The following is a 23,836-nucleotide window of genomic DNA, read 5'->3' as shown; positions in this document are numbered from 1 at the left end:
AGCATCGGCCTGTACCCTGCACTTCAGAGCGAGGCGGCCCCACGCCCTGCAGAGAGCACCTGGCTGGGTGTGAATGGGGAGCCCCAGTCTGCACTCCCGCTTGGCTTGAGAGCCTGCCCTAATGCCGCCACCCCCCAGGCTGTTGCCGGAGTGGGTCAGGCCTGCAGCTTTGGTTCCCTCCTGGCGGGACGTGCGACGGCTCCGGGACGAAGCCGCCAGCTCGGCTGCGGGCCGAGTTTGGCGCATGGCATCGGCATTGCTCCCTTCCTTGCTATTCTAAACCCAGCTGCCTTTGTTCTGCCAGGTCTACGTTCAGCACTTGCTGAAGAAGAACAAAGCGGGGGTCTGGAAGCTCATCCACGAGGGGAACGCTCACATCTATGTGTGCGGGTAAGGCCAGCCTGGGGCACTGCTGGGCTCCTCGCAGGCTCAATTGCATCGGGGCCTTTGGTTGGACGGTTGGATAATCCGGGGTTTCCCATTGCGGGGCCCTATTCTCAGCGGGGCTGAGAGGGGGCTGGCATGTGGCTTTACAAGGACCTGGCACCTCGATTTACTTTAAGGGATGCACCATGTGGCTGGACTCTCACTTCTTAACCCATACATTGGGTTCGTTGACGCTCCCCTGTGTGAAAGGGGAGGAACAAAGAGCTCGCCTCGCACGCATGGGGGCTGGCACCTCAAAGGCCGTGGCGCCATCCCCGTCACGGCCAGCAGCGTCCCTGTCTCCCAGTCACTGTTCTGTGCTAGGCTCCGATCCCGGCCATCCAGAGCCCCAGTAAAGTCACGGGAGTGCTGGGCTTGAGGCCTTGGTATGGGTGCGGACAGGAGCCCTGGGTTCGGTCCCCAGCTTCCCCTCCTGCCGTGTCCCCATACGTACAGCTCCGAGCCCAACTGTGTCTCTCAGGTCCCAGCCGACACAGGCTGGGAATAGAGCCATTGCAGAGAGTCCCCAGAGAAGGGCCTTGCTGAGCTAATGGGGTATGGGGAGTTGAACCAGCAGGTCGAGTGCAAATAAAGCCCTCTCTGCAGCTCCCTGGGCCAAGGGCTGCTGGCTCCGTCAGTGCCCACAGCGGGCCTGGCGCTCTGCAGACAGGGCCTTGCCCCGGGGAGGGCTGAGCACTTCATGAGGCAATCAGAGTATCCTGGGCTAACTGGGAAACGCCTGGGGAAGGAGAGGGGGCTGGGTGGGTTCCAGGGAGGGAGGAGAGCTGGCTGCAGAGGGGCCAGGGCCAGGTTCAGTGAGTGATGTGCTCCAACACCTCCCCTCCTCCCAATGCAGCTGGGGGTGGAACAACAGCAGTGTGGTCTGAGCACAGGCCTGGGAGCCAGGAATTCCTTGGTTCTCCCCCAGCTCTGCCATGGATTTGTCAAATAGCCTTTGGCAAGAGACACCTCCCCTCTGCTGATGTAAACTGGGGCAGCTCCTTGAATTGCAGGGGTGCTGTGCAGATTAGTGAGCGCTTGCCGGTGCCGGGCCAATGTGCGCTGCTGGCCCCGGGGGGTGCTTGCTGGTGCTGGGCCGACGCACGCTGCTGGCCCCAGGGATAGTTGCCCACACTCCATAATGTGGAGTTTACCTGCTCAGTGTCCCTCTGATCTCTCAGCAGCCAAGCTCCTTAGACCTAGGACTGATCCTGGCTAGGCCAGATGCCGCTGCAGGTGCCCACATGGCAGCCTGGTATTGCTTGGGCCCAAACTAAGCCACCTTCCTCAAGGGAGATGCACAGCTGAGGCCTGGCACCAGAGGCTGGGGAGCTGGTACCTTCCTTTCCAGTCTCTGCCCAGCCTGGCCTCCGCAATGTCTCGCCTTTTCCCAGGGCTATGGAGCCGAGGAGCGATGCCTGCCCTCACTCACACCCTCTCTGTGCCCTTGTCATTCCAGCGATGCTCGCAACATGGCGCGGGACGTGCAGAACGCCTTCTACGAAATCGTGGCCGAGTTCGGCACCATGACCCAGCCCCAGGCTGTGGACTATGTAAAGAAACTGATGACCAAGGGCCGCTACTCCCTGGATGTCTGGAGCTAAGCCGGGCTCCGAGGCTGGAAAGAGGAAGGATTCCCAGACGGCTGCTGGACGGGAGACGAACGGCCCCTGCCTCAGCCATTCCAAGAACGTGCCATGAAACTAAACTAAACCTTAGATCCCCTTACCTGGTAGTCGCCCTTCTATACCCACCTCCCCCTCCGCTAGACAGCTCTTGAGAGCCCTGCGAAGGGCGGGGCAGGAACTGTTGGAACCCCCCTGGGTTTTTTGGAGGGAGACGCATCTCCACTGAGATGGACGGGCTGCCCCAGGAATCAACAGAAGCCAGGGCTTGATGAACTGCTCCTTGGTTCCCCTCTCCTGCGGTGCAGGGCAAGGCCAGTTAACTGGCAGGGCTGCCCGCTCTGCTTTGCTGTCTGTGCAGCGAACCATCTGCAGGACGCTCACTCCCTCCTCTCTCCGGAGCCGCTTTGTGCTCCTGTGGAAACTGCGACATGGGGGCGAGGGGCTGTCCTTCCTGTACCTAGCCCCTGGCTTCCAGCCTACCCCCTCTGGGCCCAGTCGCATAGACCCCAATGCCCCCTTCTCTCCCAGGGAGCTGCCTTGGTTTTTAACCCGTTCTTTGGGGACAATCTGGTGCAAGCAGAGGTACGCCCCCTGGCTGCTGCACGTGGGGAGCCCAGTGCTGAGGGCAGCGAATTGGAGAGAGGGTCTAGCTCCCTCGCAGGGCATCAGGTCTCCACTGGCGGAGGCCAGGATGCTGAGTCTGTGTCTCCCTTGCCCCACGAGACTTCCAGCACTCGCTGCTTGCTGTGATGGGACAGCCTGGGGCCTTGCCCACCTTTGAAATTCTCCTGTGGTCTGAAACCAGCCCTGGCTAGCTGAGAGCCTGCACCGCCTACCCTGGCCTCAGTGTGTGCTGGGCGACGCCCAGGCCAAGCCCCTGCTGGTGTAAACTCCTGCCCAGCCTGTGCTTGGAGGCCTCTCTGCTCCGGCTAGAGACCCGTTAGCGCCTAGGGAGAGCTGTGCCAGTCCGGCTCTGCTGCGAGGCTTGCCCCAGCCCCGGCCTCGGCTCGGTCCCACAGGCCCTAGCAGTAAGTTGGCTGGTGGGGGTGGGGAGCTGGAGCCAGGGCTGCCTCCCAGTGGCTTAATGCTCAAGTCTCAGCAAATTGGGGACTCGCTTTGTAAGGTCCCAGCCCAATGACAGAAAATCCCTCTGGAAGCCTGGGCCCTGGAAGGGGGAGGATGGCTCCCTCCTGAGCAGTCACTAACCTCCCTGGCCTGGGGTTTGTCTTTGGGGAACCACTGCTGCGATGCTACCAGGTCAGGGACTTAACGGCAGCGCTTGCCTCCACTGAAACTTGTTTCCTTAGTCAGAGGGGACAGGAGATGGCCAACGCCGCCTCCCTGTGAAAAGGGGGAGTAATTCCAGCTACTGGCCTGCAAGGGGTACTCATGTGCAGCTGTAGTCAGCCTAGGGGAGCAGGGAGGAGAACTGGGTCCCCCCTGGTTAGTTACATGAACTGAACCCCCCTTTGCAGCTTCTCCAGGCCCAGTTTTGGTATCTGTGTTTTGTGTTCACACCTGCTTGAGATCTGCTCATGGAAAAGCTCTCTCAGCCTGTCCCATGAATGTAAATACTTTAAATATACTGTCCCCTTGGAATAAAACAGGGTCTTTATTTTGCCTCGTGCTTCATTTCAGCGAGAAACAGACCCAAGAGGCAAGAGCTGCAGGCTGCTGCCACACCCTGTCACAAAGCCTCCATTGCCAGGGGAAAGGTCACAAGGCACTCCTTCCTTGCAAGAACAACTTTACAGGTGGCCTGCCTATGCTTCAGGTGCTAATCTGGGACCAAAAGACCCAGCTGCTGTCCCCTGCTTTGCCACAGCCTTTCCTGGGAGACCTTGGGCATGTCACTTAGTCTCTTCTTCCCTCTTTTCGGTGCAAGACTCTGCTGGAGAGATGGGGGGAGGGATCTGAAGTGCATCATGTCTCCAGGGTGTTTAAAACTCACTTCCCAAGGTGGCTGTTTCCTTAGTACCTGTGCATGCAGGCTCCACCTGACCTCATTTTCCAGTAGCAGTGAACCTGCAGCATGGGCTAGTCCCACATACAGCCCTAGGCAGACTTGAAGGGCAGCTCACTGCTGGGATCAAAGCTAGCTCAGGTCTGGCTCTACACAATGCTGGCACAGCCAGCCCTCAAGAGCTCAAACTGATTCAGTTTTTCTCACCTCATGGGCTGACTTTGGCCCTCTCTCCTTCCCTCCATACCCACCTCTGTTCATTCCCAGGCTGGCTCAGAGCTCCGCTTTCTTTCCAAACAGGCCTCCAGGGGAGCGCTGATGGAAAACCACCATGTAATTGCAGCGAGTCACGTGTTCAGCAGTATGATTAACACTAAGGGCAAGACCGAACCACGTAACTTCCCCCGTCAGAAGGAAAGGGGGACTGGCCCTAAGGCTGCACATGGGGCAGTCACACCTGGGCTAGCTTGAACAACACTAGCTTTGCACAGAGCCCTCCCCTAGCAGGGCATCTTCCCCTTGCCCAGTCTATATTTCATGCTGGGGGGGTAGGGGGGAGGTGTAAACCTAAGCAACACTTACCCCTGCCGAGTTACCCCTCAGCAACAGAGCTCTGGGCAGAGGCAGTGAGAATGGACAGGGCTCCCCCAAGCCTCTTCCTTCCTTTGAAACAACATCTCCTCCCCCCAGCCTGGAACTACCCCGCCAGTGGATTAAGAGTGGTTGGGGTCAGAGACAGCTCCATCACAGGAAGGGATGGCCCCCTTCCTCCCTTTATTTTGGATGAACTTCCTGTCAAAGGAGGCACAGACATTAATACAGGTACGACAATTCCCTCCATGACATGTCTTCCGCAGAACCAAAGCTCGTTAGCTGATCAGACTTCCCCCAGCAGATCACAAGCCAGCCAAGGACAGCTGCTCCAGCAAGGAGGTGGGAGACCAGTCCAGGGAACCTGCTGGCTAGGAAGTCAGAGCTCAAGTCCTCAAGCTACTTTCTAGAACCAGCTACACACACACAGTGTCCTGTATGGTTTTTGGCATCTCTTCCCTCACTCTGCTTCTGCTGCCCAATGAATTGATTTGGGAGGGTGTTTGTGTGGAAGGGGAGGCTGGGGCATTAGGCTGCAGCAGTTCCAGGATGCCCTTAAAGCATCCTGCTGGAGCAGACAGGATGCAGAGCAGCCCTGGGCTGAAGACCAGCCGCCACCTCTCTAGTAAAGAGGTCAGAACAGTTACAAAGCATGTTTTCTCCATCACTCGAAGGAGATTTACGGAAGAGCCAGGCCTTAGGGAATCTGCTCCCACGATGGGGCTGGGAGAGCCTGGTTCCCGCAGCCGGAGCACTTCCACTGGGGACTCAGCACCAATAAGGAGCCCGTTTCCATGCAAAGGGGATGGTTGCTGAGCCGTTCACCCCTTGTGTCTCAGCAGCACTGTCCATGGGAAGGGGAGCTGGGAATAAGGTCAGGGCTGGGGGTTGCTCCCTCCCCCTCAGGCCCAGCTGTCCACACAGGAGTGTTCAGAGCAGAAGCCAGGTAAGAGGCTTTGCCCCACCAGCTGTAACTGGGGGAATTCAGTTCCCAGGTTACTTGGAGCGAGCTGGGTATTCATGGTAGTGGTTTGGCCTGACCCCTAAGAAAGGGGTCACATTAACATCAGAGCTGAGCACAGGTGGGTCTGGAGTAATTGCCCTAGTCACCCCAATTCTGGAGCAAAGGGGGGGGTAATGCAGTCCCTGCCGCTTGCGGGGCAGAGTGGGACAATGACTGTCTGGCTGGCCATGGTGCCCTCAGGGGAGATTGCTCCCATCCTCCTGCATCGCAGCAGGTGTGCAGCGGCTCCAACTAAAGGCAGCATTTCCTGGGGCCAGGATTGGGAGGGAGCCTCGCACCAGTCAGGTGCATTGGACTTCAGCAGCCTGGTTTACTGGATCACACACATTCCCCCGAGGTTGGCTGCACAGGCCTGCCTCTGAGGAACGGGCACGTGTTCAAGGGGTGAGGAGGAGAGGCGGATAGCAAAGCCTGGACTATGGCTAGGAGATGGGGGGGGGGGTGTTGGAGAGAGCGAGACACCCCCCGCCCCCCATCTCAGCATCAGCTCCTCTTCTCACTTGGCCTTCGCATCTTGCTTCTGGTTCTGGAATTTCTGGTGGACGACCCGCAGGGTGGTGGTGAAATTCCCCGCGAAGAGCACGAAGAAGGGGAGCCCGCACATGAGAACCTGAGAGTTTGACAGGAGACACTAGAATTAACCCACCAGCAGGAGCCCAAGAGGGGTATTGAGCTGGGATCTCCGTGGCCAGCGAGAGGGGCCACGGCCCATCCATCACACTGCTCTGTCTCTTCCCTGCAGCCTGGCTCAGACCTCTCTGCATGTGGACATATTCCTGCCTCAGCACGGGGGGAGGGACTAGACCTGAGCTCCTTGTGCTGAGGGCACAGGTGGGCCCTTCACCCCTGTTCTGACCCCCCCTAAGGGGAGGGAGGAAGCCTGGGGACCAGACTGCACATGCCCCAGCTAAGTCGGCAGCAGGCAGTGAATGAGGAGAGGAAATTGCCAGAATCTGTGATCCTTACACAGCAGAATGGCTGCACCCACCACACACAAAGTAATTTCCCTCTTGCCTGGGCATCTTGCTGGGAGGAGAAGGGCTGGCAGCGAGGGAGGCCCGGGGGCGGCAGTTTCCAAGGCATCATCTCACTTCCCCGCTCCACCACCTCACCCTCCATGCTCCCTTCGCCTGGGTCGCTTGCTCACCTGCCATTCCTTGCACTGCGGATGTCTGACCAGACGGAAGAGGGTGACCGCGTTGTAAAGCTGCCAGAACTGAAGGAGACACAGGGTTAAGGGACGGTTTTCACAGAGACTCATGTAAGATGGTCCCCAGCGTGGACGTGTCCCAGACCAGTGCCATGGGCCTTGCCTCCTGCTACCCAAATACCAAGCCTGAGGCACTTGGCAGCTCTTCCTGAACATCACTGGGATCTGGGGTAGCTCTGCCTCTGAAAAGCCCAACTCACTAGGCAAGAGCAGGTGCTGCTCAGCAGAGATGCTGGTTTAAGTATTTAAGGAGCCTTGTTTTATGCACATCTCCAGCCGGAGGGGCCGTCCCGCTCCCCAGCTTCCTGCACCTGCCAGACGCCAGCATCTCCCAGGCACTCTGCTCGCACTTACACGGCCTGGAATCTCTCCTCCCCTGGCACCTGGGCGGTAGCACGCTAGCCCATGGCGTTCGCGCCCCTTCCCTCTCATCTGTCTCCAAGGCTGATGGAATTAGGAGCGAGCACTGCTAAACCCCTGAGAATCCCCGATCCTTTACAGCAGTGCTTTCTGGGCGGCACAGCCCCCTTGCCAACAGGCAGAGAGCCGCCCCGGGCGGACGGTGCGTTCTCACCTGGCCAAAGAAGAGGAACGGCAGCAAGAAAGTAAGGCCCCTCCACATCCACGACTGGAAGCCCTCTGCAGAGACAGGACATGAAGGGGGCCTTAGAACTCCATGCCTTACAGCTGTGAGTATGGGGCTGGATTCAGCCAGCCCCAAGAGCCATGCAGCCTTGGACACACAAGGGACACAGACATCAGGGACAACCCTGGTGTCCTAAAGGATCCCACAGCCCCGAGAGAGGCGCTAGCTTCCAGGCAGGGCCGCCCGCTGTAGGAGATTGCCTTTATTGGGTGAGCAGCATCTTAGAGAGCCAGGGAAGAGTGCTGGAAAGCAAGGAGGGGTGCGTGTGGCATGCTGCGGGTTAACGGTAAGGCTGGTCAAAAGTTTCTATCTACAAGAAAACTTGATTGCAGAAAATTTTAAAAGGAACCAAAATCTTCCCACTCCAACTGGTGCCAGAGCCTCATGGGAGTTGTAGTCCAGAGGGTCTGCACTCCCTTTCGCCTCTCTGGGCTGGGACCTCTGGCCGGACTACATCTCCCTTGATGCACAACTGCCAGGGACCCCTCTGAGGCGTGCCCTCCTCGCACTCGGAGGGGAGAAGCGGTGCGCCGTAGGAGGTGTAGTCCAGCCGGAGAGCGACTGAGCCAGGTACCCTAGAGAAACATGCCCAGTGGCCCCAAGTGAGGCAGACATTTGCGGGATGACCCAGCCCATGCTCCCAGTCTGCTGTGCCGTAACGTCAGCGAGGGGAACACCAACAGGCGCCTCAGGGTGAGAGCAGCAGGGCTGCTCCGGCCCTCAGATGGCCGACGGGCTGCACTGAGTTTGAGGATGGGCCAAGCTGCCCCATGGGCACGAAGTCAGGGTCGGGGCCTGATCGTTTCCAAGCCAGCGTCTCTGCTGCTACGACAGCCAGCTGGGAGGTAGATTGCAGCTTCCCGCCTGGGCGGGCGGCGGCGGGCTCTGTTTCGGCTTTGGCCACTGGCGGGAAGACAGGAAGCAACTTACCCACGGTGAGATCCATGTTGTGCCTCTCCCCCAAGGCCCTCAGCCGGTACAGGCACCCGCTCTGGTAGTAATACTGGAGGAACTGCACAAAGCCTGCGAGGAGAGGAGAGCTTCAGGGAGGGGAGATTCCTGCCCAACTGCCAGCGTGCAATCCACTGGCCTGCAACAGGCCCTCCCAGCTCCGGGCAGTGCCCTACGCAGGCCAGGCCAGTGCTCCGTCACCGCTTCCTGAGCCTGCAGAGCGCCAGGGAGGAGAAACAGTCTCATTGCCCCTGCCGGCCCATCAAAGAATCCCCCTGTAAGCGCTGTGGACCCAGAGGGCATGGCTGAAACAGGCCAACAGGAGAGGGACGCAGCCGCCAGCCCGCTGCTCTGGGGGCTCCCGCTGGGCGGTTCCAAGCAGGCCTGGTTTCCAAAGCCCAGCACCCAGGCTTGCTCCCCGCCCACACAGGGACACTCACTCTGATACATGGAGAAGGAGAGGAACTGGTTTCGGAACATCTGGTACATGAGCCCGTCTGGCCTGCGGGAGAGAAGAGACGGCTGGGGATGCTCAGCGCATTACCGCGTAGGGAGAGCCCTGCTGGCATCAGCCTGCTCCATGGGTTTTATCTGCGTGTGTCCCACAGCCCCATCCCCTGGCTACTCCCTTTCAGGCCCCAAGGGCTGCAAGGACCCAATTTAGGGGGAGGCTGGCAAGAGCCCGCCCAGGTGAAATCTGTCCTCTAACTCATCGTGACCCAACTGTGAACCAGGGAGGAGAGGGCAGGATGATGCAGGATCCACAGCGACAGGCAGAGATGGAGACTCACCAAGTCAGCATGACGCCTGAGAGGAAGGTAGAGACGTAGTGATGGAAAACCCACCAGCCTTTGATTCTGGGGGATCAGAGAAGAGGGAGACAGACTTAGACTCCCACACAGGTGGGGCTAGGTTTGCAAGGGAGGTGTGGGCCAGGCTGGCCCCTCCAGCTAGAGGAGACAGGCCATCAGTTCCCCCCCTGCTCACAAGGAGCGGGCAGAAAACAGGGCCAGGGCAGATGCTCAGCTTGGCACGAAGCAGTGACTGCCGTGCCCAGGCTGTAATCAGCGAGCCAGGCTGCTGGAACTGCTACCCCTGAAGCTGTTGGTTCTCCTCCCATGGCCCCATCCCAGACACCGCTGACCCCCACCCCGGGGAGTGCTTCACAATACTGAGCAAGCTGTTCTCCCAGTTAGCAGAGGCGACCCCGAGTGGGGGGGTCTTTCGCCCGCTCCCCTGGAGCTCGGGGAAGCTCTAGGAGCAGAGGATAATGCAGCAGGCAGGCGTCGGTCTGCTCAGCCTGTGTGCTGCCCCTCCTTGGCGAGGCTGGGGACACAGGGCTCAGATGGGTTCAGCTGTGGGATGGGAGGGCGGGACCCTGCTCACCTGGACCCGTTGGTGATTAAGATGCACTCGCGGATGGTAAGGGTACAGTAGTACCAGACCAGCAGGAAGTTAAAGACAGCGTCCGTCACCCTGTCACACACAAAGCGGACGGTGAAGAGGGGGAGCAGAGCAGGGTCTCTGCGGCACCACCGGGGACCAGCCAGACATCACTGCAGGGCGACTCTGAACGCCCCCCTGCAGGAGCGTTCAGCCCACGTGCAGAGCAACAGCTTGGGGCTGAGTGTCTGGCTCACTAAACAGCTTCCGCTACCACGGAACTGCTGGGAACAGCCACACCAGCGCCGCAGGGAGGCAGGGATGCAACGCAACGCAAGCTCTCTGGTGCATTCCCACTCCTGACCCGCATGCTGCTGAGAGGCAAGCTCTGGGATAGCCTCTAGGGGCGCGGCGTGGCAGGACGCAGGAAACAAGTGCAGGGAATGTAAGAGTGGCACTGAAACGGCCTAACCTGCTCACATAAGGTCAAGCTCTTTGGGAAGGACTTGAAAGCAGTGGTGTGGCTCTGGAATAAAGACAGGAGCACACTTTTGAGAAGCCAGGGGTCTGAGCGCACCCCCGAATGGGCATTTCCAAGTGTGCAGTTATTTCAGTGGGGGCCACCAGCTCTGGTCTCAGTGGGGAACTGCTCCAGCCACACCGAGAGGAGTGGAAGCCTCTCATGTTAACCCAGGTGCTGAGACAGGTACAGCGACACCGACTGGCCAGGGTGTGAGCATGCAAAAGGGTCACCAGCTATTTGGAGAGTCCTGATTCCCGAGCCAGTTACAGATCTTTGACCCGGTCCAGCCATGCTACCCCTTGGATGCTACATCCCTCACGCCTTTAATGAGATGGAAATTTACTGCAGAACAGACACCAGGAAAATCCCACCCTACTGTGGGGTGGCAACTTGTGGAGGTGTCTTGTTCAGCACCTGGATTGCTCCCCCAGGTGGGTACCGTTCCCCATGGCCGGCCAGTGGGCTAGCAACAGACACACTGCATGCCTGCAAACCGGATCCAAGCTGGGGAGACGTGACCGTCCCCTTTCCAGTCCGTTGTCCAGGATCCCATCTCCAGCCCACCAGGGGAATGTTTCAGCTCAAGATCTTGTTACCTCCAGCAATCCTATTGTAGCCCCACAGTCCTTGCAGGATCCTATAGAGGCACCAGTCTGCAGTTTGGTTCCCATCATTCGGGGATGGCAGCCTGAGTCAGAAGCTACTCAACCCGGCACCTTCCACGTGAGCCCCATGCACCTCACCTAAGCAGTCTGTTAGCAGACCCTGCTTTCAGCCCAGGAAATGGTCTCTGTTGTAAGGCTGCCCACATGGCTTAGTGAGCCTCTCACTACAGACTCACCTGGAGTTGAGAAGGAACCTGCAGGAGAAGGAGATGATGAGCAGGATGATGGTGAGGTAGAGCTTGAACTTCTCGTACTCATCTTTATAAGCAAACCTGCAGGGAAGCACAGCGAAGGGTCATGGTGTGCGGAGAATAAGCCCAGTCTTCAGGCAACGATCAGTGGACAAGGGCCATCTCCCGGAGTTACAAAGAGCAACCGGGTAAACCTGAGCGACCCTGCGGCCGTACCAGCTTGGACTGTGAGCTACTGGGTCTCGGTCCGGAGACCCACGATGCTGTAGGGAAGGGTGCTGGGGCTCTTGGTTGAGCAAGTCTTGGATTATGTCCCAACATGGCATAAGGGGTCTCTGTGCTGCCAGAGGCTCCACCGGTCCTTACACCAGTCCCAACCCTCCAACCCTAACAGGGAGGGAAGAATGCCACCTACTGAACCACTAACAAACCTGCGTTTTCCCAGTACATCTCCCATCAAGGCTTGACCGAAAGACCCCTGCCAGAGGCAGGACAGTCGTAAGAACATGCAAGAGAAGGTCAGGTGTCAGAGGTTAACTCTAGGGAAGGGAGTGTCCTAAACCCAGCCCTGGGGAGGGTCAGTGTGACAATCAGTCTGCTGGCGGAAGAGGGTCTCTGCGGATGCTGGGACGGCGAAGAGTGCCCGTCAGTGCTCAGCACTGCAGCTCAGCTTGGCCAGGGTCACGGCCAGACACGCTCACGCGCTGGCAGAAGACGTCCCGCCCCTCCAAGAGCAAAGGGAATTCTACTGCCCATAAGCGGCCGCAAACAGATGGAGAGCAGAGGGGCATTACTTAGCCTGCTTGCTGAGTAGAGTCACATTCACGTTCCCAAGCACCAGACTCAGGTACAGCCTAGAAGAGAACAGAAGGAGAAGTGAGAACATACGCAGGAGGTGTACAGCACTCCCCCTCCCGCCCACTGGGGCGGGGAGCCAGCTGCACCGCCGGGACAGTGGCCTGACTTGCATCCGAGATTGAAAGGGCTCCTGCTGCGTGGCTAATGCGTGGCTATCACACACAGGCATTGTACAGGCCTGAACGCCAAGCATTACTACGCTCACGCTCAGTGCAGACGTACGTAGGCTGATTCATTCATCTGTCGGTCCCTTGGTGGGAACACCGGCTGGGACAGGCGCCCATCCATTCTCCACTTGTCAAGGACACAGCCACAGGTCTGTCATTAGCACAGCGGAAGGTGGCTTCTGCCCAAGGCTGCCTCGGGCACCCGCAGCAGTCTGGATAAGTATGGCCAAGTGCAGAACCTGTGCCCCCTAGGACCTCCCCACCAGTGCTCACGAGGGTCCGCGGGCAGCGCTTGCCGGGGACGAGAACTCTGGACCAAATCGGGGCCGCTGCTGTCACAACCAAGTCAATGGCAGGAGGATTTAGGAAAGTCACTAATGGCAGCCATTAGCACAAGCGGGGTATGGAGACAGGAACCTTGCACGTCACATCAGGCAAAATATGGGGCCGTTCCCGCCCCAGGACTGCCATGGTTACTGCCGCTCTGCCAGCCTGCAGAGTAACTGCTGAATGGAAGGCTCCCTGCTTAGCAGCACATTGCAGATGCTGTGCGGGGGAACCAGGAACGCAGGCAGCCCTGTGCTCCGCTGCCTGGTAACACACCCGAAACGTCTTGCGTGGGACCTTAACTCCACCCCCGGGCTCTCACCTTCCTAACCAGCGATACTAAGCAGCATTTGTCACTGTTCCCACCCCCCACACACACTTTACTGCATTAAGGAGAGACTGTGACCCTAGAATAAACATCTGTTCAAACACCCCACTAATGGGCCTCTTGCCCAGCCAGCAGGAGGTTGGCCTGCTAGTCACGGGGCAACACCAGTGCACGCTGGAGAGCGAGCGTCAAGCCAGCGGTGTCCAAAGACACTGCTGCTCCAAGCAGCCAGCCCCAGGGGTTATACTCTGCTCTGAATTGGCAACACACTGTGCCAAGGCCCCTAGCCTAATCGGTCTCTGGCTGGTTACTCTGAGGTTTTCCCGAGCCTGGTGGAAATGGGGGCTTGGAAACTGGATCAGGAGGACGGGGACTGAGAAGAAGCGATGAGAAATTAACTTGCACCAGCTGCGTATCAGGTCTCTCACTGACATCCTGCTAGAGTCTGGGCAGTTTTTGGCTGGTAACCCAAGCAATCTCTGGTAACGGCTCTATAGAAGTCAATAGCTTCAGTCCTTTTACTGCTGGCTAAGACCCCAAGACCATGGGACGGCTTCTTACCCATTCTTCTTTGGCAAATATGCCTCCATTTCAAAGAAGATGCTCTGCCTCTCTTTGATGAGGCTCTGGATCTCCCGGATGGACTCTTCCTGTTCGGCGGTTATCGAGGACTTGCAGCTGGGGAAAGGAATGTGATTTGGTCTGACAAAAAGGACCACCAGCTGCTGCTGCGTGACATTGTCCCACCGCAGGACAGCGCGACAGCAGGAAACGAGAGATTAATTCAGAACTAACTGAGGGATGAAATCTGGGAGCTAATCCCTGGGTCTGCCCCCGAGTTTCTGAATGGGACCTAGGCCAAGAGGAAGCAGGGTGGAAACCAGCATGAACAAGCATCCACCAATTTTCTAAGCCTAGGAAGTCAGCATGGGGAGCTGATGTTTAATGTGGGCAAGGGATGAAGGAATGACTGGAGAAAGGAAAGGAGGGTATGAGAGAAGCAACAGATCCTTCATCCTACCCCGCCGCCATGGTTCACCTACTCCAAACCATTCCTCCCCCCATCAGCACCCCACGGTGTAGGAATGCTGCTCGCTAGGCTCCCACGCTCCTTCCAACCAGGGTTCCGCAAGGATCTCCTTATGTCGTCCCACGTAACTCCTTACCTTTTGAAGGCAAGAGACAGCTCCTTCAGCCGCTTCTTCTGCCTTGCAATGGAACTGGAGATCCCATCCTGCAGCTTGGTTAGTTCTTCGAGCTTCTGCTTGTACAGCTTATGGGCCTCCTGGCAATGGAAAGGACAGATCAGCAGTGAGCCCAGGTGCCTCAGCTGGGAGCCTGTTTAATTCTCCAGGAGGCTGCAGGTGTGAGCGGGAGGGTGGGCTGGGGATTCAAGCAGAGGAACAGGAGGCAGGACCTTCGAGAACTATCCCCGGCTCCACCACCAACTCGTGGCATCCGCTCGGGAAGTCTATTTGCCCCTCCGTTTGGGGCTGGAAACTCACTGGGTAAATGCTTGGAGGCCGGAGAAGCGGGGTTTGCTTCCCTGGCCTGATGCAGCCTCTACAAGCAGTGGGAAGTGAGCCCAGAGCCAAGCATCTCACCCCCCCGGCCCCCTTCAGTCCCAAACTGGGATTCAGCTTCCCTTAGAGACGGTCTCTCACACCCCTGCTCCCCCCCCCACCCCATAGGGGGCGCTTTTCGGCTGGCATAAGCTTGCCCATTGTGTTCCATTGTTCCTCATTGCCGAGAGCAAGTAGTTGGCAAGGAGCCACCTCCAGCTAAAGCCTAGACTAGGCCTCGGACCTTGGCTTCTGTTCCCAGCCTGCCACCGACCTGCCGGGTGACCTAGGGCATCTCCCTGCCCCACGCTGCCATTTCGCTTCCAGGCCCGGGGAGCCAGCCAGGGCCAGCTGACTCAGCATTTCCCAGCAGCCTCCCACCCAGCCGGGGAGGAAGTGCGCACAGCTGGGACCTGTCTGTGACAGAGGGGAAGCTGCTGAACTAAAAGCCGCCCTATAGACCAGGCGTCCGTGAAGAGCCCAGCATCCAGCCTCCAACTGTGGCAGATGGTTCAGGGGAAGGTGTCCCTGTAACATCGACTGGTCCCGTACCGTGTTGACTGACGGTCTGCGGGAGGAAGGAGCCCCTACCTTCCCCCAGCTGGTGATCAGAGGTTATGTCCTGTAGCCTGGGACGGATGGTCTTTGAAATGCTGCCCTGCCTTGTTTTATGTTTAGGAAATCAGTGGTAGCCCTTGCCACATCAACGCTTACCCTTCTTTTGAAAGTCTGCTGAGAGATGCTACATGTTTGACATTGATGAACAATTCAGAATAGCACCTTCAACTAGAGAATTAAAGCTGAGCTCACAGTTAGTCTTACAGTGGACCTTCAGTTGAAGATCTAGAATCTCAAGCCAATCTACAGCTTTTACCAGTAGCTCTCAAAATGCTTTAGGAAGTTGGTCAGTATCATTCTCCTCATTTACAGTTGGGGAAACTGAGGCACGGAGCAGCGTAATGACTTGGCCAAGGTCACCCAGCAGGTCAGTGGCAGAACTGGGAACACAACCAAAGTCTGAGCTCTAGCCCAGTGTTCTAGCCACTATCTTTTTAATTACTTTTATCTGTGTCCTGCAGCAGGGAGTCCCGCAGGTTAGTTCTACTTTGCTGAAAACAATTCTCCACCCAATTTAAATTTGCAGGCTTTTAATTTGCACACTGTGGTGCAAGCAGACCAGCTTTGAGCGCGCTGTGGAATATTTGAGGGCTGTCGTCTCTCAAGTTGCTTCTTAAACGGCATGTTCTTGAGCCCATTGCTTGTAGCAGGTAAGAGGAAGGAACTGAAGCTGTTAAGATGTTAGATTAGATCTTTGCCTGCTTTTCACAAATTGGCCAAATCAAGAGCAAAACAAGGATAGGTCTCTCAAGAGCAGGTCGCTTTCCCAAGAACAAGACTGTCCCTTATATTGTGCGGGTGGGGGATGAGAGCAGATTACATCATTTCTCACTCTGCCTCCTCAACCCTTCACACAGCAATTCTGGTACATTTCACTCTGGGGAGAGCACACAGATGCTCTTGGTAAATCAGAACCAGGGGGCTTGGAGTCCAGCACGTCTTGAGACACCAGTGAAACGAGTTGGCTGGTCTCGCTCAGGTGCCCCTATTTGCCCCAATCAAGAGACCACCAGGCAGTTTGTGCTTGAGAGTCTCTGGTCTTGGAACGCTGGGGGGTGGGGTAGGGTAGAGGTAAATTGCTGTAACTGCACGGGAAAGTTTGCAACAGTTCATTCCTGGCTGTAACCCATGCCAAGCAGTATAGCCACCCTGATTTCTGCAGAGCTACTGGAATCCCACTTCTCTGAGCAGCTTCCTCCCCCTAGGCTCCGGCAGTGAGCCGCTGAATGGGAATATGCATAAACAACCACCAGTGGGGCTGGAAAACCCCCGACTCTATGACTAACTCCTAGAGAACTCCCATGAACTCTGCTGGGTGTGTGTTAATGGGACTTGGCCACCCATAAATTACTGGGCACGACACTCAGAAGTTCGGAGCAGCTGTAAAAGCCTTCACGAACACAGTACTTGGCAAGAACTGCAGTCATTCAAGCAGATGCATCAACAGCCAGACATCTAGGAACCACTGACAGGACCAGAAGTGGCTGTTTCTGAGCCAGGACACCCACAGCTTTCCACGCAGGGGCACTCAAAAGACCTTCACCGATGCCTAGTGTGTCCCCCTCCCCGAGGCTGAGCGTCTCCCTAGAGCATAACCCCTTCCCTAGTCCTCAGCAACGGATGCCCCATCTGAAGTCACAGCCCTGATAGTGGTTAGTCATCTGTGGCCGCAGCTCCGGGACAAGCTGAGTCCTGGTGTAACAACGTACAGCTCCACTGACAGCAGCCCTGTGTGCCTCGCCAGGGAACGGAAACATTGGGTAATCTGCAGCAAGGTTCACTGCACTTTGCACCGGGGATTCCTAGCAGGAGGCACAATGTCTAACTCATCCATGGAGTCACAGCAGAAGCAAATTTTTACGGTCACTAATCTCAACTATTAAAGGAGCAGGATGGTCCTAAGGGTTAGGCACTAGCTAGGTCTTGGGAGGCTCAGGTTCAGTTCCCTGCTACGCCACAGACTTGTGTGTGGCCTTGGGCAAGTCACTTGGTCTCGCGGTGCCTCAGTTTGCCATCTGTGAAGTGGTACTTCCCTACCTCACAGGGGTGCTGAAGATTAGTATCTGAGCACCTCCTAATCTTTTAGAGTGACAGGGGCCATATACGGCCCTAAAATAGATAACACACCTTTCAGTATAAGGTTCTAAATATGCCCTTTCCTCTACTATTTGGTATAACTACTAGGTGTGAGGCAAGGAAATTTTACCCCATTTCGCACAGGACACAGCGACGTACCCCAGGACACACAGGTAGCCTGCAGCTGAGACAAAACTGAGGCCAGGTCTCCCAAGTCCTCGTCTAGCGTTCTATCCATTATACCACACATCCCTCTTGTAGAACGCAGCGCTACATATGCCATGCAAGCTGGCTTTGCTGTTCTGGGGTGGGATTTCTAAAAGCAGGACTTGGTGCTGCATCACTTAGATGACTTTGAGACGCCCCCTTTGAATCTGATCTCTTTCTCGTATTAATAAATCTTGTTCTGCAAGGCCGCTAGAGTGACTGATTAGGAATTTCACAGACTGTCCCAAGAGGGAAAAAGCCATCGGCATCTGAGGGGAGCCGGTGAAGAAAGGCTGTCCTGAGCATACTCTGTATCCTTGGTCTCCATCAAAAGGACATGGACAGAGGAATCTTCTCCCCTAAAGCATGTCACCAGTAGGTCTTGGATCTAACTGACACAGGAACCAACCAAGTACCATAGACAAGAACCAAGTGGAGAGGAGGGGAGTTAAAGTGTATTCATACCAAGTAGATCACAAAATGCTTTGGAGAAGAACATATACTACACATACTGTCATGTAAATCACACCAGACAGGCGGACAAACACACTGTAGTGTATTCACTCCACAGTGAACACATTAAAGCATTCAATCATTTACCAAAAGGAAAATAGTCAAGAGGCAGGGAGCCTACCAGTAAAACAGATGTATCTTTGAACCTGTCCACAGACAACAGACTTCCGAAAGAGACCTTAAAATGATTGTTTCCTTTCCAGCTGCATCCACAAGAGATGTAAATCCCAAACAGCTCGGCCCAAAAACACACGAGGGCTTCCCCAGCCAATGAGACTGTTTTGTCCTGATTGTCAAGGACAGCAGATAGCCAGTATGTGACAAAGCAGGAGAGACATAGCAAAGGAAGTGTGAACGGGAAGGTCACCAACACTCCACTGATCACTGACTGACAAAGTGTACATGAGAGAAACTGACAGCCAAACATGGTAGACTCAGTTACTGAATGATAAGCTTAGCAGCAATTAAAACCTCTTGCTTCTCACAGACAGGGATACAACATGGGGACTGCATGGTTCTCTGCTATTTCACCTCTATTCTTTTTTCTTCTACCCTTGCCTGGAGATCACACCTCCAGTGTGTGTTTTGACACTAGATAAGGATCACTGGGTCACAATTCACTCAGCAGCCTTATACTTCCATTAAAGGCCACCATTTCCCCCACATCTCCCTGCCACAGCATGAATAAAGTCAAGATAAAAATTCCTTCCAGACTAGAAGCTTGACTGGCCACAGCAGGACCAATTCTCACTATGCATTTATATATGGGTGACTACTGAGGTAGAATGATTAATATTGGACATAAAAATAAATGAGAATAGATGCTCAAAATGGCCACTCTTGCATGCCTTGACTATCTGCTTTCCTCCAGAGCCAGAGATTACAGATTGTTGTTTTAAGAAAGTTCTTTTGCAAATGTTTAGACCTGTTGAGGCAAGAACCTTTGGCAACATACAAATAAAGGAGACTAGAGATATTCTAAAATCAGCAGTGACTCGTGTATCACATCCACCCTGAACAATACAGGACTGGATGAATGCATCTCCAAAGGCAGTGCCACATCATACCAGCACTCCATGGCCTGTATGACTGCCCACTGAGGGGCCTGTAAGGTGGGGGAGAGGGGCGGGAATTTCCCATGAAGCTGTTAATTGTTGGTGATCTGGTTGCCTTACGGCCTCTGCCCCCACACAGCACGACGGTTGTGATCAGTGGAAGTGCTGGAGTCCCCTGGAACTGGGGGGGGGGCTGGCAGGGTATTTTTAGTGGAGGGTCCTGAACTCCAAGATGTATGTCCCCCTCTTCCCACCAGAGCTTGGGTGTACCACCCTTGTGGGCACAGTGCAAGGGTCAGCATTTCGCAGGGACATGCAGGGCACGGTTGAGAGGCTGTGGGTGGCAGCGAGGCATGCTAGCCAACTTCACCGCCACAATCGCGGGGTTCTCGGCAGGCAAGTCACAGCTTGCGTCCCAGGTGCGCGTCGGGGTGGGTTGTCAGTGTCTTACTTAGGGGGCAGGTTCGAAGCAGCTTTGTGAAGCCCCCAGAGTGTGGAGAGGCTGCTGGGGCCCAATGGCTGCTTCTCACATGCACCTGCTGCCGCCTCCAGGGAGAGGCCTCGCTCTGGTCTCCTTGCCCCCGGCCTGCTGGGCCTGCAGCATGGAGCCCAGAGCTGGGCAGCAGTGAGATAGTGCTCCCAGCCCTGACAGTGGGGGAGCCCCAGCCCTGGAGACAGGCACTGTGGTACCCCCATAGCTCCCCAGCACCTGCCCCCAGTACCTGCCCCCCCATAGCTCCCCAGCACCTGCCCCCAGTACCTGCCCCCCCATAGCTCCCCAGTACCTGCCCCCAGTACCTGCCCCCCCCATAGCTCCCCAGCACCTGCCCCCAGTACCTGCCCCCCCCATAGCTCCCCAGCACCTGCCCCCAGTACCTGCCCCCCCCATAGCTCCCCAGTATCTGGCACATGCCCCCCCCAGCTCCCCGGCGCCTGCCCCTCCCCGCCCCAGCTCCCTGCCACCCCCCCGCCTGCCCCTCCCCAATACCCACCGCTCCTCCCCGCAGCTCCCCAGCGCCTGCCGCTCCCCGCCCAGCACCTGCCCCTCCCCCCCAGCTCCCCGGCACCTGCCCCTCTCCCGGTACCTGCCCCTCCCCGCCCCCGCTCATGCCCCTCCCCCGGTACCTGCCCCCCGGCGCCTGCCATCCGCCCCCCCCCAGCTCCTGCCCCGGCACCTGCACGTGCTGGAAGCCGCCCTGCAGCTCCTCCCAGTCCCGCAGACACTCGCTGACCGAGGCGCGGAGACTCATGGCGGCGCCGGCGGGGTCACGGAGCGGCAGGACCCGGCAGCGCCGCTCCGCTCTCCGCGGCCTCCGGGCGGGCGCACTTCCGGGACCCGCCGCGGCCAATCGTCCAGGGCGTCCTGAGAGCGTCATCCGGACGTCACAACCAATCGGCGCTCGGGAGCGGTGCTTTGGAACGCCACGCGACGGTGGGGGGAGGGGAAGGTGGCGGCGGCAACAGCCTGGATGGGGGCGGTGTCGGGGGTGACCTGCGGGAGGAGCCCGGGGGGGGGTGACCTGCGGGAGGAGCCCGGGGGGGGGTGACCTGCGGGAGCAGCCCTGGGGGCGCTGTTGGGGGGTGACCTGGGGGAGCAGGTGCTGGGGGGTGACCTGGGGGAGCAGCCCTGGGTGCTGGGGGGTGACCTGGGGGCAGTGTCAGGGGTGACCTGGGGGAGGAGCCTGGGGGGGGTGACCTGGGGGCGGTGTCGGGGGTGACCTGCGGGAGGAGCCCGGGGGGGGTGACCTGGGGGAGCAGCCCTGGGAGCAGTGGCGGGGGGTGACCTGGGGGAGCAGCCCTGGGTGCTGGGGGTGACCTGGGGGAGGAGCCCTGGGTGCTGAGGGGTGACCTGGGGGCAGTGTCAGGGGTGACCTGGGGGAGGAGCCCAGGGGGGGTGACCTGGGGGCGGTGTCGGGGGTGACCTGCGGGAGGAGCCCGGGGGGGGGGGTGACCTGGGGGAGCAGCCCTGGGAGCGGTGGCGGGGGGTGACCTGGGGGAGCAGCCCTGGGTGCTGGGGGTGACCTGGGGGAGCAGCCCTGGGAGCGGTGGCGGGGGGGTGACCTTCGGGCAGTGTCAGGGGTGATCTGGGGAAGCAGCCCTGGGTGCTGGAGGGTGACCTGGGGGAGCACCCCTGGGAGCGGTGGCGGGGGGTGACCTGGGGGCAGTGTCAGGGGTGATCTGGGAAAGCAGCCCTGGGTGCTGGGGGGTGACCTGGGGGCAGTGTCAGGGGTGACCTGGGGGAGGAGCCCGGGGGGGGGGTGACCTGGGGGAGCAGACCTGGGAGCAGTGGCGGGGGGTGACCTGGGGGAGCAGCCCTGGGTGCTGGGGGTGACCTGGGGGAGGAGCCCTGGGTGCTGAGGGGTGACCTGGGGGCAGTGTCAGGGGTGACCTGGGGGAGGAGCCCAGGGGGGGTGACCTGGGGGCGGTGTCGGGGGTGACCTGCGGGAGGAGCCCGGGGGGGGGGTGACCTGGGGGAGCAGCCCTGGGAGCGGTGGCGGGGGGTGACCTGGGGGAGCAGCCCTGGGTGCTGGGGGTGACCCGGGGGAGCAGCCCTGGGAGCGGTGGCGGGGGGGTGACCTTCGGGCAGTGTCAGGGGTGATCTGGGGAAGCAGCCCTGGGTGCTGGAGGGTGACCTGGGGGAGCACCCCTGGGAGCGGTGGCGGGGGGTGACCTGGGGGCAGTGTCAGGGGTGATCTGGGAAAGCAGCCCTGGGTGCTGGGGGGTGACCTGGGGGAGCACCCCTGGGGGCGCTGTCGGGGGGTGACCTGGGGGTGGTGTCAGGGGTGACCTGGGGGAGCAGTCCTGGGCGGTGTCAGGTGGTCACCTGGGGGAGCAGCCCTGGGGGGGGGTGTTGGAGGTGACCTGGGGGAGCAGCCTGGATGGGGGTGTATCTTCCCATTGATCTCAATGGGCTTTGGCCTGGTCCCTTATACCACGCGTATCGCCACCATGTTTGAGGCCCAGATCCTCACATGTATTTAGGCACCTAACTCCCATTGATTTCAAATCAACAAAATCATCATCACTTTATAGGGCACATGGTCTAGATTCTTCCCCTCTTCCTCCAAGCCTGCTGGGGATTTTTGTATTCCTCCTCCATCATCTGCCTTCTTTCTTTTCACTGTTGTTTTCCTTGTGGCTACATCTGCAATACTGGGAAGTCCATCTTCAGCCCCCTCAGTGTTGTTATTTTGATGTTCTTGTTAGATTAGAGTTATATTTTTTAATGTGAGGAAATCTTTGTGCAGTGTTTGTGAGGATCTGTTCATTCCTTGCTTATTTTCCTCTTAGGGGGCTAACTTCATCGATTGTTTGCCCTTTCATTGTAAATCGGCACGAGCCTTCAGCACTGCACACAGCGCTCACTTCTGGAGATCCTTCTGGAGGGACATTGAAATCAGTACATCTGAGATACTAATGCAAGTATTATCAGAGGGGTAGCCGTGTTAGTCTGGATCTGTAAAAGCGGCAAAGAGTCTTGTGGCACCTTATAGGCTAACAGACGTACTGAAGCATAAGCTTTTGTGGGTGAATACCCACTTTGTCGGATGCAAGGGCTGGAATATTCAAAGGAGTCTAAGAGAGTTAGGTATCCAAATGCCATTGCAATACAATGTGAGATGAGTGCCTAACTCCCTGGGGCCCCTTTGAAAAGTCTATACATTTGCTACAGAACAAATTGGAAGACTGCACAAGGCTTGTGGCCCATTAAGGAAAGGAAAGAATTGTAAGCAAGTCCTTTATTGAGAAGTGCCACCCAGTGGTTAGCGCTTGGAACTGGAAGTCAGCAAGCCTGAGTCCTAGTTGCACCTGTCACTGAGGATATAAACAGCAATTAACCCTCTGCAGCTGGCCTGTGTCAGCTGACTTGGGCTGGCTCAGGCTGTGGTGCTGTAAAACTGTTCTGTAGATGTAGAGTCGGAGTTCTGGGGCCCAGTGAGGGGGGAGGGTCCCAGAGCCCAGACTACAGCCCGAACCCGAAAGTCTACACCACAGTTGAACAGCCCTGCAGCCCAAGTGCCATGAGCCCAAGTCAGCTGACATGGGCCAGCCATGGGTGTTTAACTCCGGTGTAGCCATACCCTCACTCAATTAAACAAGTCAAATCACTCTGTGCTTCTGCTTCCCCATATGCAAAACGGGTAGAATGAGATCCACCTTTATAAATTGCTCTGAAATCCTGGGAAATAAAGGCAGATCCTCAGCTGGTGTAAACTGGCATAATTCCCTGGAAGTCAATGGAGTTCTGCTGATACACATCAGCTGAAGATCTGGACCATAAGGTGCCACATAAGTACATAGTATTTTCTTAAAAAATAATGGTTCTGAATCACAGAATCATAGAATATCAGGGTTGGAAGGGACCTCAGGAAGTCATCTAGTCCAACCCCTTGCTCAAAGCAGGACCAATCCCCAACTAAATCTGAAACTAAGTACAAAACTGATAGACCCATTTATAGATCTCACTGCAGTGAAAAGACATTCGTACAGAAAATCTACCTCTGATTGCGATTTACAGCACCGGTGCTTATTTCTGGTCACCCAGTTCCCACAAAGCATACACATTTCAGCACTCAGAAGTAGTTAGTTGTCTAAATTCATTAGCAAGAATGTCAAGGTTGAGTAATTCTGTCCCAGGCTAGAGTTACTGAGGCTGTAATAATGTTGTGGTACAAATGTGTCAAAAAACATTTGAAGGTTCAGATCTAGGATGAAGATTTAAAATGAAGGACATAATACAACTATCAGGGTAGGGAGGTCAAAATTTCGTATAAGGCCTAAATAACATTTTCTATAAACTCTTATTCTATGCTGCTAATGTACAGAATTTACAATGTTAAAAATGAGATAGATCAGAGGTGGGAAAACTACGGCTCGCGGGCCACATTCGGCCCACGGGACCCTCCTGCCCAGCACCTGAGTG

The 23,836-nt window shown here is 57.0% G+C and overlaps 2 protein-coding genes across 5 annotated transcripts in view; one reads left to right on the top strand and one right to left on the bottom strand.

The window, feature by feature from the left end:
• Positions 1–3,674, top strand: part of POR (cytochrome p450 oxidoreductase) — a 60,733-nt gene extending 57,059 nt beyond the window's left edge. For all 4 annotated transcript variants that reach the window (XM_077836811.1, XM_077836810.1, XM_077836813.1 and 1 more), the window contains 2 exons: positions 305–390; positions 1,886–3,674. In XM_077836811.1, the coding sequence (XP_077692937.1) occupies positions 305–390; positions 1,886–2,030 (231 nt within the window). In that variant the 3' untranslated portion in view covers positions 2,031–3,674. The remainder of the gene's footprint in view (positions 1–304; positions 391–1,885) is intronic.
• A 1,079-nt stretch (positions 3,675–4,753) lies between these two features.
• Positions 4,754–20,239, bottom strand: TMEM120A (transmembrane protein 120A). Its single transcript, XM_077836814.1, has 12 exons — positions 20,088–20,239; positions 14,048–14,166; positions 13,443–13,559; positions 11,996–12,055; positions 11,187–11,282; positions 9,826–9,915; positions 9,231–9,296; positions 8,880–8,941; positions 8,419–8,511; positions 7,417–7,481; positions 6,780–6,848; positions 4,754–6,242 (listed from the first exon to the last, which is right to left on the bottom strand). Exons 1-12 carry the CDS (start codon positions 20,160–20,162, stop codon positions 6,129–6,131), a joined length of 1,026 nt encoding a protein of 341 aa, XP_077692940.1. The 5' UTR covers positions 20,163–20,239; the 3' UTR covers positions 4,754–6,128.
• Between the last annotated feature and the right edge of the window lie 3,597 nt (positions 20,240–23,836).

This window comes from Eretmochelys imbricata, chromosome 17, assembly GCF_965152235.1.
Source record: "Eretmochelys imbricata isolate rEreImb1 chromosome 17, rEreImb1.hap1, whole genome shotgun sequence".
In the NCBI taxonomy this organism is placed as follows: domain Eukaryota; kingdom Metazoa; phylum Chordata; order Testudines; family Cheloniidae; genus Eretmochelys; species Eretmochelys imbricata.
The sequence above is the reverse complement of the archived record's forward strand: the minus strand, read 5'-3'. Positions and strand labels throughout refer to the sequence as shown.